The 13298-nt window shown below is 40.0% G+C and overlaps 1 protein-coding gene across 1 annotated transcript in view; it reads left to right on the forward strand.

Moving 5' to 3' along the window:
* LRP2 (LDL receptor related protein 2) overlaps positions 1 to 13298 on the forward strand; it is a 199470-nt gene that overhangs the window by 53672 nt on the left and 132500 nt on the right. Inside the window, exons 5-10 of the mRNA XM_036023343.1 lie at positions 2259 to 2369; positions 2691 to 2804; positions 4386 to 4502; positions 5710 to 5862; positions 7639 to 7758; positions 12960 to 13088. Coding sequence (XP_035879236.1) covers positions 2259 to 2369; positions 2691 to 2804; positions 4386 to 4502; positions 5710 to 5862; positions 7639 to 7758; positions 12960 to 13088 — 744 coding nt within the window. The remainder of the gene's footprint in view (positions 1 to 2258; positions 2370 to 2690; positions 2805 to 4385; positions 4503 to 5709; positions 5863 to 7638; positions 7759 to 12959; positions 13089 to 13298) is intronic.

Here is a 13298-nt window from a genome sequence, read left to right on the forward strand (position 1 = left end):
CAGAAGAGACCAGAGGTGTGCAGGGGTTGAGGCAGGTCCCAAGCTGACTGAGAGAGATTTGTTATCAGCATGGATGGAGAAAAGAAAGCTGTTTGTTCCTCATTCCAAGTGTTGGACCACTGACCTCTGACCATCACCGCACTCCAGATGACATCAAGCTGGCCTGTTGTTTGTTGTGGGGGGTGAGCCATGTCAGCAAACTGTTAGTCATGTCAATGGATACTGGTTCAGTTCTTCCCTCTTTAGTTTTATGGCAGTGGTTCCTAAAAAGCAGGACAGGGAGAACGAGATATCTGCCCAGCACATTTGTCCCAGATCCTTCATATCTATGATAAGCACTTTAAATGAGGTAGTCACAGTCCAAGTCCAAATAACCCCCCCCCCCCCCCCCCCCGAGATATCTTATCTTTTGCAAAGAGCTGAATTTTCTGAGATTCCTCTCCTGCTTTCAGCTGCTCTTAAAGGTTAGATAACATGCTAACTGGAAGCGCCATCCAGCACACAGGCGGAAGGGAATTGCTTGCTTGACTCAACTGGCCTTTTGCATCTCTCGAAGGGAGAATTAATAAACAAAGTGGTGTGACTCTTTGAAGGCACCCTTGCAGTGCATACCATGGCAATGATAAAAAGATGGCAGTAATCCTAACCACTAGCTGATTCCTGGACTATTAAGAAATAAAGTTTAGAAAAAATTTAAAATTTTAATCACCCATTTTAAAATACCTTCCATTTTAATATATGATTGACTACATGCAACTTTGGGAATTTAGCTATTTAAAGACAGTGGACTACTTTTGAGCTTCTAGAGGTGAGAATATTTGGGTTTATTCCTTCACTATACAAAGAATGGAAAAAAGTTACTTGTGAGTTTATCTTTTTAAAAGTGCGGCTTGCTAACATGGGATGGGTTTACTACAGTTTCAGCACAGAATCCTACACACTGCTCCTGCTGGAAGGAGACTTTGGGGCTGTTCGAGGGGTTACCTGATGTATCTGTTTCTGTCTATGAAACCTCCCAATTGGCTCCTTCAGGCAAAGTTGGTCCTCATAGTGGGACTCTGCTGTCTTGTCTTTGAGATCCTATGACATATCTTTTCCTAAGTTAAAAAGAAATTTGAAGACAACCAGAGGCATTATGCAAATAATCTTTAATGAAAAAAATAGTCAAATGAAGAAATACATCATATTTGTGAGGAGGGGATGAAAAGATCTTAAAAGGCTGAATTTAAAAATATTTTAAAAACTTTTTAACTAAAAAGTTCCCCTGTAGTAACTCAATAGCAATGTTGATCATTTCTTGAGCATACAAAGTAAGGACCCAGTCCCTGTGTTGGGGATTTTAAAGTGAGTAGAAAGGGTCCATGTTCTCAGAGGTTTTGTGTCATAGGGGAAATAGATAACGAACCAACAGAATGAAGCCTATAGTTAGGGATCATCAGAAATACTTGGAAGTAAATGCCAGATCTGGGGATGCGCAGGGAGGAGACTGACAGCGTGTTATCTATCTCTGTGAGAGATACCCTGATTTTTTTCCGTCGTGCTCTAGAAAACCAGGATTAAGCATCTAGTTGATAGCAGTGAGGTGGCCTTATGTGCATAATGTATTAACCATTTTTTTTGTGCTTGTAGAGCCCATTACTCTTTTCAAAGTGCTTTACTAGATACTGTCTTTCGAGGTCCTTTATCCTATGAAGTAAATTACCCAGATGTGTGGCTAAGGAAGTGATGACGCAGAGAGCATGAGCAGCTTTGAGTAAGAGTATGTAACTACTGAGTGGCACTCCAAGTCCCAGGTCTGCTGACTTGTAGGACTGCTTTCTTTCTTTGGCCCTCCAGCGAAAGAAATGGCCCTTCATTTCCCAAAGCATGTGCGGTGGTACAGTGGTTCCCTGGGATGTTATTTGTATTAAGTAAGAGAAATCTCCATTTTCAAGTAAGTTATATTCATTCTCATTCTTCACCTCTGAGCTCACAAGTAAGTCAGTTCTTCAGGGGAGACTTCCCTGGGCTCCCAGACCCCCTGCTATGCACTCCCACAGCACTGCGCACTCCCCCAGTAGCACTTAACCCAGTTTGTCATTTGCTCTTTGTGTCATGACTTGATCAGTGTCTCTCCCCTATCCAACTATTGTCTCATGTTTCTTTTCTTTACCAATACAGGCTCAGCGTTTAATGTCTGGCACATACTAGTCACTCAGGAAGTGTTTGTTATAGGAATGTCTTAACTTAAGGTTTGTGTTCTGTTTCCGTTCCTTTAGGGTACCCAGCATGTGAGCAGCTGACTTGTGCCAATGGAGCATGCTATAACATCAGTCAGAGATGTGATCAGAAAATTGATTGCAGAGACTTGTCTGATGAACACAACTGCTGTAAGTAACGTGCACGGGATGTTCTGAAGCTGGTTTCTATTGGCCAGTTATGCATGTCTCTTCACAAGTTTATGTTCAATGAGTTCATGTTGGTAGCTTGAAATCAGCCGTGGTGGGAGTATTTACACCATGGAAACTTGGAGACACTATAAGTCAGGGTCTTTTTGTCCCCGAAGAACTGGTTGTTAGACATTTACCAACTTACTCCTGCTCCATAAGAATCTCTTCTTAAACTTGAGACCGAACCTTCCTATGAGATTAAATGGTCACGGTGGAATTAAAATTTTCTCCTTTTTTCCCCTTCTTAACTTTGCATCCCAGCTGAAGTATGTTCCCACAACCAGTTTCAGTGTGGCAGTGGGGAGTGCCTCTCTCATAACTACGTCTGTGACCGATTCCCAGACTGTGAAGACGGCAGTGATGAACATTCTTGCAGTACGGTGATTTCTTTGTGTTGGGTTCTGTTGTTAAGAGTGGTTATCCCCTCTACCAATGTGTTACTCTTCTCAAACAAAAGGGTCACTATGTCTGATGGCAGAGGGAGCCAGAAGTTCATTTAGGGCCCATGGCATGAGCCTCAGCAATGTTACTGAACCTGGGCTTCTTTATCTTCCACGAATCTGTGTAGAGTTGAAGGGTTGCTGATGGACAGTTTGCATTCTTTCCTTATGCTACAAGGGTACAGGGTGTATTGAATCACTGGACTCTCAAATTACCCCTGCCTCAGGAATGGGTCTGATAACCTCGATAGTAGAGTGAGAGAAGGGAGAGGAAGGTCCCTAAAAGCAATGACCCTAACTTTCCCCTTTACTTTGAAATTCTTACCACATTGAAATTGGAGGGTCGGAAAAGTTTCATTGTAATTCAGGTGGCTGCTGTTGCTTCCACTTTCCACTCTAACTCTACTTTTTCTTTTATGCTGTTGCCTGCAGTGCAAACCATCTCTTATTGTTGCTACCTGTGCACTCATTTTTTTGGAATATATGACTTGGAATCTCTGTGAGAGTGTCTTGCTAATTTCTATAAGTTGCCAGCTTTTTGTGGTCATTTATTTATTGGAATATGTGATTTTTTTTCTCCACACCCATTTTGATGGCTTGGTACCTATACCTTCTGTGTTGTTCCATATTTTCAATATTATCCTGATTTTCTATGAGCCATGCCTGATTTCTTTTCTGGCACCTAGGTTTATTTTAGAGACTGTATTAAAGAGAAGGTGATGTCATGAGATGGGTGACTGAGAGTCCTTTGGTTGTGGTACAGTAGGAGAATATTAGCCATTGGTGTATCTGTAGCATCTTTATCAGTCTGCCTTCTCTGTTCAGTGCCTACCTATAGCATTCTGTCTTATTTTTTTAATTAAAAAAATATGTGTATTGATTTTAAAGGGAGGAAGGGAGGGAGAAAGAAAGAGAGAAACATTGATGTGAGAGAGAAGCATCAATTGGTTGCTTCCCAAAGGTGCCCTGACCAGGGATTGAACTTGCAACCTAGGTATGTGCCCTGACCAGGAATTAAATCCCCAACGTTTTTGTGTATGGGACGATGCTCCAACCAACTGAGCCACACCAGCCAGGGCCATACTATCTTATTTTGAATCTTGGGAAGCATAGACTAAGCACGGGGGTTCAGTCCTGGACAAAAGGGAGTATGTTACTCTTGTAGCAGTATCCTCCTATTTTCTTTTTCTCTCTTTCTTTTCTTTCTTTCCTTTCTTTCTTTCAATTCTTTTCTTTCTATTTTCTTTCTTTTCTTTCTTTCTTTTATTTCTTTCTTTCTTTTATTCTTCTTTCTTTCTTCCTTCCTTCCTTCCTTCCTTCCTTCCTTCCTTCCTTCCTTCCTTCCTTCCTTCCTTCCTTCCTTTCTTTCTTTTTTACATTTTTGTCAAGATACTTAGGGAACTAAGTTGATGCAGAAAAATCAGTTTCTAAAAGCTCTATTAAGGCAATGATATGAGCACTTTGAGTTTTTCCAAGTGATTTGTGTCTTTGGAGGTCAGCTGTTGTTTTTTTCCAGACTACGGGACCTGCAAAGGCAATCAGTTCACTTGCCCCAATGGCCACTGCATTAATCAAAACTGGGTTTGCGATGGAGACGATGACTGCACGGATAATGGAGATGAAGATGGATGTGGTAAGAGATTCTGATAGAAAAGCATTTTCTTAAACTGTTTTCCAGAACTTGTTTTTCCCTTTTCATTGTTAGAAATTATCTGTGTGACAAGCAAGTCTCAGGATTGTCTGGGATTTAAGGGACTTAGTGGGTGGGAAGAAGGTGACTCCACTAGCTTTTCCTAAAAAGACTCAGAATGCAAATATAACATAAATGATAATTTCCTCCCTCTGTTATTAGGGCAAAATAGGTAGGGCACTTCCCCTGCCTTCAATAGCTTACTGTTTCTTTTTAAGACTGCTTATTTAACTAGACTTATCTATAGCAAAGAAGTATGATGGGGAAGGGTGAAAAGAGGGAAAAATGCGATTTGTCCTCAAACCTTTAAAAATGACTTTGAACTTTGGTAAAAGTTAAATTCAGTTTTCTTTTGTTTTCAAATTTTGATTTCCAAATAATGGGTGACTGACATCCAGTGGTGGAAGAGAGGCCACAGGGGTAACTCGAGAGTTGGAGTTAGGGATTGGTATTTGCAGGAGGGGCTGCTATCCAGGGACACCTTTAAAGGTTCTATGAGAAGGAAATTGCCAATGATAGTCACCTTCTTCACTCGGCAGTACCTCTTCTGGTTCAGAAAGTCACTGACACCCACACCATAAAGCAAGTCACTTGTACTGTTGCAGCCCCAGATGGAAGAATGATGCTTGTTCTGGGCACGTCCACTGGTTTCACATTTCTGTGTTCCAACAAGTAGTCTTCCCACATTTGAGTTATAGTTTTTCTTGCACTGTTGACGTTTCACTAAGGAAACAAAGCAAACAACCAAAAAAGACAAAAACAAGAACAAAATAAAAATGCAGGAAACCTGGTGTTACTTTAATAGACCTAGTTCTATAATTCATGATTTAAATAACTGAATCCTCTTCTAGGCATTGTTCGTCTGGTTTGTTGATAATTCAGATCCATATCTGCATCTTACTTTTATAACCTGGCTGGGGGCTGCCTTCCCCCCAGAAAGAATGAAACTTAATTCCATTTTGCCACTCCTTAGAAACTCAGTAAAAGTCTATTGATAGAGTTAGAGGGTTCAAGTTTATTTTAAAACATAGGTCATTTGTAGACTTCTGCCTGATCTATGTCCCCTCTTAACCATGGATTAAAAAAGAGCTGGCTCCCCTTCTCATGTGGCCCATAACTTTCTTGTTTGTTTTTTTTTTTCCCTCCACAGAAAGCAGTCCTCATCATTTTCATAAATGTTACCCAGGTGAATGGGCTTGTCCAAAGTCTGGAAAATGCATCCCAATTGCAAAAGTTTGTGATGGAACTTTTGATTGTCCCTCAGGAGAAGATGAAGCCAATGAAACTGCACAACGACGTTGTGGTGAGGATGGAAATTTGTCTGGGTATCTTTCAGATAAACATGCCTCTGTTTTTCTATAACAGAATCCCAAATATAGAGACTGTCAGTTGGTGTTTGCCTAACCAACTATCCCAAGACTTAGTCGCTTAAACCAGCAAACATTTATTATTTCTCACAGTTCTGTTGTCTGGCTGGGTAGTTCTTCTGACCTAGACCAGCTCATTCCCTTGTCAGGATGTGGTGATAAAAGTTTTGGCTAGTCCAGGCTTGGTGGTAGAAAGGGCAAACCTTAGCGCACAAGTTCTTTAAGCCTTTGCTTATATCATGTTTGCTAAATGTCTATTGGCCAAAGCAAGCCACTTGGCCAAGTACAGATTCAATGAATTAAAGAAACGGACTCCATCTCTTGATGGGAGGTGCTTCAAATATTAGTGCCTTTATTTTTCTACTACCCAGGCAGAATATTTTTCTTAATCCTCACCTGAGGACATTTTTTTTTTCAAAGGTTTTAGAGAGAGAGGAAGGGAGAGATGAGGGAGAGAAACATAAATACGAAAGAAATATTTATTGGTTGCACCTGGACTGGATTGTATGCACCTGGACCAGGGAGTGAACCCACAACCTAGGCATGTGTCCTGATCGAGAATTGAACCCACAACCTTCTGATTATGGGATGATGCTCCAACCAACTGTGCTACACTGGCTAGGGTGGGCAGAATAGTTTTAATGGCAATTTTAATGACTTTAAGGGAAATTTTATTCCCTTGCTTATAATTATGGAAAAAGTCTTAATCTGACCATACTAAAAAAAGGAGTTTCTGTTTTTGGGATATACACTTTGAGTTAACTTTTTTCTTCTTTTTTTTCTGGGGCTGTAAAATATTCACCCCACCATCAACCCATGAATTCTGTGGACATCTCACTGTCCTGAAAGAGAATAACAATTTTTGACCTTGATTTCATCAGTGGTACACTCTAAATTATCTAGTACTTGCCTTTAAGTAACTATGTACCTGTAACCCTAAGGCCTCTTTTTTTCCCCTTGAAAAAACTTGTAATATTTAAATATGCAGAGACTTACATGGCATTCTTCCCCTGCCCCCATTTTATTTAGGAGCTCTTTTTAAAGAGCTTTAAAAATTAACAAGAAATATATAGTCATAGTGCAAAATAAAAATAGTACAAAATAAAATACAAAATAAAAAATAAAATTAACAGGAAAAATATGTATAGTCACCTGAAATCCCACCATTTGAAACTAGCCACAGTTAATGTTTCGATGTTATTGTCAATTCTGTCAGTTGGGAATTTTCGGCCCCTTCTCTTACGTAGACACAAAGACTTATGACCTGATTTTTTCATAAACAGCTTTTTATGATGACTTATACTTGTACATAGTTATAACTTTTAAAAAAGTTTTTATTTATTTATTTTTAGAGATAGGAGAAGGGAGGGAGAAAGAGAGGGAGAGAAGTATCAATGTGTGGTTGCCTGTCATGTATGATCCCTACTGGGGACCTGGCTGGCAACCCAGGCACGTGCCCTGACTGGGAATCAAAGTGGCGACTGTTTGGTTCTCAGCCTGCACTCCATCCACTGAGCCATACCAGGCAGGGCTATAGTTATAACTTTAATAAGGACTTTTTAAAATATGAATTGAACTTCTGTACCGTAATCTTGCTGTAAGGCTTGAATGTGACAGACACTGTGTTTTGACTGCATGCTCATTTATTCATAGGTAAGTGGGTCTTGTTCAGAAGTGACCATTCATTCAACAAAATGTTTTTCTCTGTTCAGATGTGAGTTTGTGTCCTTTCTTTGGCTGTGAGTATCAATGCCACGTGGCCCCATTTGGAGGAGCATGCTATTGTCCCCCAGGTTACGTTGCTGACCAAAATAACACCCGAAAATGTGTTGGTAAGTGACAGGTGGGAGCGCCTGGTCTTTCATCACAGTGCTTGCCACACTGATGGGTTCTACAATCTTTGACAAAAAGGAGTCTGTGCTTGTGGATAGGAGTGATGGTCTGTATAACAAAGAGCAACAGTCCTCACAGAAAACCTGGACATTATGAAGTTTTAACTCTGAGAAGTTTTTGCGAGGTGCACAAGGCAAAAGAGTGGTCCTGTGATGAGCTGACTTGCTACATGGATGCCTGTTTACTACCTGATGATGGAGATAGTTTTGCTGTGTTTTCTTTTTAAGTATTTGGACACAGGTTGGAACAGCCTATAGGTTATTAAATACTGAAATACTTCCATGCAGTTGGTATACAGCTGCTGCCTTCAACTCTGTAACGTACCCTACCCTGCTCCCCTGGCCTCTCTACAGTGTTCTCAGGCCTCCCCCAGATCCAGCAACTAAAGAGTGGTACACAGCAGATCACTAGGGCACTGCTCCACTGACCACTCTGGCCCATGCTCTGCTGGTTGTTAATCCCCTTGATTTTTACCTCTGCTGGAAGCTAACATTCTACAAGAACAAACTCTATCATGTTCCTGCCAGCTGATGGCTGGTGTTGAACAAGGCACCAGTGCACCAAGTGTTGTCCGCACCTGTCCTATCTGAACCACAAGAACACTTTCTTCCACAAGGAAGCTTTTTAATCTGATGTGAGCCAGCATTGCATCCCACTGTGATTAAGATTGGGCCTTATGATGGGCCAATTAGACATGGCTAAGTAGCATTGATTTTCAGTTTTTAGGATTTAGACATGAATTTATAATGCCCTGGTTTTCCCCCTTTTTTCTAATTTTTGATATGTGAACAACAAATGTAGTTGTTCACATATCAAAAAGTAGTGACCATAGAGGTTTGATGAAAAAGTTTATTTTTGCTGGTGTTGGGAAAAGGCATCTGGAAGGCAATGGAAATGATTCATTAACATTAATTTTCCTAGGACACTTGTGTTCTTTTGATATTTGTTAGAAATTTGAGCTTCTTCAGGGCTTTCTGGATTAAAACAAACGTGGTATACATAAGAAATGCTTTTATAAAAGTGTCTTTTCTGAAATAACTTCTAAAATGTTAATATAATTTATCCAAAAAGAGTGAATTTGGGTAAACCCAATGAAGTTATTATCTTTAGTCTCAGCTCATGGCTTCCAACTTAATTATACTTTCATCATTATGGTTGATCTTAATAACTACTCATAGCCAGGAAAACTTTTAGTGCCAGAAATAAACTCTGGTTTAAGACATTAAACTTGGAATTCTTGAGAAAGTATTCCTCAGGGTTAACGAGAACTGTGACAGTGGGGCTGACTTACCTGTCATATGCCAAGAAACACGGGATTTTTCATCCAGTAAAAGAATCCAATTGAGCTTGTGTTCATGGTATTCAAAGTGGATAATTTTAGGTTTCTAATATCTGGAACCATGTCCCAAAGGTTGCTCATGATCTGATTATTTTTTTAAACTGTATTCAACAAGACATTTTTAGTTCTTGTGTTTTTTGTAAGTCAGCATGGGAGATCCTGAAGACTTAGAGAACTCTGAATTATTTAAGGAAGCCCCCAAGTTTCTAATAATTTCAAAACATTTTATAAATAAATCATTATGATCCGCAGCTGGCATTAAATAAGATTGCAGAACCCTCTTTGTGTTTTATCATTACCATAATTACACTGGGGATGCATTTAAGAAATTTAAAAATATTTTTCACACACATGTCCTCCTGTGCTGGGAGGCTTACTGACTTTGGAAGTCCTGTCTGTGCTCCCTGGCATTGCTGGGAGTGCAGCTCATCTGTGGGTGTGAGGCTGCTCCTTTGTCTTTGGCAAATGTCAGGCTTCCCCACCCCCCTCTACTACCACCCAGCTGCCAATCCTATTTCCAGTCTTTTAGTTGTCCAGGCATTGCCCCTTTCTCTTAGTAGAAAAGGAATTCCAATAGAAATACCAGAAGCCACATTCTTGGTATTACATCAGCTTTTCTCTAGTTTTCCTTTTTCAACCCCTAAAGAGGAGTTGGGGCTGGATTGCCTTGCAGTTGGAGCTTGATAGGCCTTGTGTGTATTCGTTAAAAGTGATTTATTCTTTCAGAATCCTTACTTCAGTCTTGTGATCCCCACAGCCTGTTTGGTCTTTTTTTATTTTCCTTACCCTGGAGTTCAGAGAGCACATTTTCCAACATCTTTCCCTGATATCTAAGTCTGTGAAGAGCTTTAGGTTATATTTCCAAGTGTCTCGGGCTTCTTGTATGCTAGAGGTCTAGGCCACTTCAATTGTTTTTGCAGCTATTAAGAAATGAAAAAGTATCATGACAGTTTTTACATTGAACCTATTAATGAATGTAATACAAAAATTTGCAATATTGTACACAAGATAATTTCAGGATTTTACAGAAAACCTTTAGTTCATAGCCCACTGGAAGTAGTGAGGTCTGATGCTGGGACACTGGTTTCAAGTTCCATGGTGAACACCTTTCAATTTGTTCAGTATGTGCCTGGGACTTTACTGCAGATAACCTCGTTTGAAGGTTAGCTCAGAAGTCTACATTGGAGGGCTTCTGTGAATGTGAGAAGCCATCACCTGCAGAGGTCTTTTCTGTGACCTTCCTTGTCCTTCCAGAACATATTTGTTGCCCCTGAGTTTTGAAGCTGGGTTAACATTTATTTCACATTTATTTCCTAAGAAGATTCTATTGTGTTCCCTTTGTAAAGAGAACTCATTAGTTTCAATGCATGACATTATGAAGCCAGTTACACTTATTTCAGCTGAGCTTTTATGAGAATTGCTTTGGTTTGTCCTTTCAAGCATTTCAGTTCAACAAATACCCTTTGTGTGTCTGTCACCATCCACATGGCTGACTCAGTGCAGAGGCATCAGGTGTTAGAAACCTATGCAACATTTGTCACCTTAGACATGGCCCACCAGTGAATGCCTCAAAGATAATTAACAATAAAATTGAATAATCTTGTGTCTTTCTACCATTTATCTGCTGCTGGTAGTCTCGGCCTGGTGGCGTGCTGAAGCAGTGTACAAACTTACTGTCTCTGATTGACAGGACGCGCTGTTTGTGGACGGAAGAACATCGTGGTGCAGAGTTAGGGCAGGAAGGTCATTCAGCATGGTGGGATTTCACATAGCCAGGTGGATCAGAGCACGCCCAAGAGAGTCTAAGCTAGAAAGAGATTTCTGAATTATTTTCAAAGCAGCATTTGTTAGTTGGAGGGAACCAAGAATAAAAAGGAAAGAAAAGTAACAGGGTGGGAGGTAGGTATTGTAAAGCAGTGTTTTATGTATTTAGTTTCTACTACCTTGCGTGTGCTCATGAAAATACTCATCTACTTTCTTCAGTTTAATTACCTGTGGATATTAAGTAGCCTTTATTTCTCTCCAAATGGAGAATATAGTTTAATATATTCAGTCACTAAAAGTGACATGATTTTTGTACACTTATTCTTACCTTTAAAGTACTGGAAGCCCAGGTGATAGGAGGGGCATTGGCTCCACCAGATTTCTAGTTATGCCTTTTCTACCTATGGTTTTCTTCTGTTTGCCTCCTCCCAGGTGCCTCCAGACCCTTAAGCACAGTCTATTTGGTTTTGTATTAAAAATGAGGTCAGGGCATTCTGGAAGTTTGAGGGCGAATGTCCTGTACTTTGTTCCCACTGAAGCGAAGCCTTAGGCACACTGTTTTCCTAGGGCTGAGGTGAGGGCACAGAAAAGACAGATCAACCTGGGCTTTTTATTTAGACTCACAGAGGACTGCGCCCTTTTATCTTGTCCAAATTGGATCATTTTTTTTTTTTAAATTTACAATCCTTGGAAAGAAAATTATGCGGGCCCATGTTATTGTATTCGGGAAAACTAGAACCATTAGTTTATTCCCATGACTTGAGCTTTCTTGTTGAGGAGTCACCAGATGACGGGCCCTCCAGCAGGTGTGGTGGAATCCAATTCACAACTCTGACATTTGCTGCAAGTATAATTAGATTCTAGAAATCTGGAGGATCCTAGACCTGAGGGTACAGCGATTTCAGGGATTCTAATTGCTGGAGGATTTTCTGAAGCCCAGGGCATGCATGGGAACCCTGTTGGTATGTATGGGTTGAGGAGGTCATCCTTCCAGGGAAGAGAGCAGGATGAGGGAGCGTGAAGAATGGATGTGTACTTGGAGGGTCAGATGAAATGTTAATTTGACATTGGTCTACCAAGGAGAGCACAATTTCTGTACCCCTTAAAATCCACTGTTTTTAAGAAAGACTCTTTATCTCTTGTGTTGTTCCACACCTCCATATTGTATTGTTTATTGGCTAATTATATTGAATTGCTTTTTTACACAGTAAAACTCTGGAACTTATGGCATTGAGTAGAGCTTTATCATGTATGGGCATGCAATAAACACTTATTAAAGAAATGAGTAATAAGTTAATGAGCAGAAGAGAAGTTGTTTTTCATTTTAATTTAATTTTGGTTATAATTTTTTTGAAGTCAGAAGAAAGGCAGCTGGGTAAATAGACTTTTCCAAATGGTTTATTGCAGTCACACATTTGTGTTTTATTGAGGCACTGGATATAAAGCAGGTATTATTTTATTCTGAAGTAGGACTGGCCAATAGAACTTTCTGCAAAGATGGAAATGTTCTGTATCTGTGCTCTCCAGTATGGTAACACTAATCATCTATGGCCCCTGAGCACTTGAAATGTTGCAGGGGTGACTAAGAAATTGAATTATTACTTTTAATTCATTTTAGCTAATCTAAATATAAACCTAAGAAGCCACAGAGGACTGGTGGCTACCATATTGTAAAGCAGTTTTAAAGGGAAGCATTTATATAAAAATCCAGGTATTTTATAAACCAACATTAAGCAATGAAATGCAATACCACACAGCTATGAATCTGAGCAGCATTGTGCGTCTTCTATAAAGTTATCTTTCATGTGGACTTTTAAAAACATGTTTACGTGCTTTTAGGTTTTCCCTACTAGGAAGATGTTGGTTTTAAATTCCTATTTTTTATCGTATGCCTAGAATCTGTGCTACCTTCAGAGGATGTTTATTTAGACAGGGTTATCACCATATTCTTGTATAGCTTGTCTAAGACTTTTTTTCAGAGGGTAATCTAGAAATGTGGGTAAGCCTGATTGCAAATGTTTATTTTCCATGTGGCAGATTTTGATGATTGCCAGATATGGGGAGTTTGTGACCAGATGTGTGAAGACCGAATTGGCCATCACCAGTGCCACTGTGCAGAAGGGTACATCTTGGAGCACGGGAAGCATTGCAAAGCCAACACCTCCTGTGAGTAAACTGAGGACACCTGGATTTCTAGGCAGTAAACTTATGCCTAACATCTTCCTTTCATAGCAAATCATGAGAGAAATACCAGCATCTATGCAGATGCAGGATTAATCATCACAGATCAGGAGTGGTCCCTGCTGCTGGAAGAAGGGGTCAACATGAATTCCACACTTTGATTAGGGACTAATGTGTGAATAATGATGATTATTA

This window comes from Phyllostomus discolor, chromosome 4, assembly GCF_004126475.2.
Source record: "Phyllostomus discolor isolate MPI-MPIP mPhyDis1 chromosome 4, mPhyDis1.pri.v3, whole genome shotgun sequence".
Lineage (NCBI taxonomy): Eukaryota > Metazoa > Chordata > Mammalia > Chiroptera > Phyllostomidae > Phyllostomus > Phyllostomus discolor.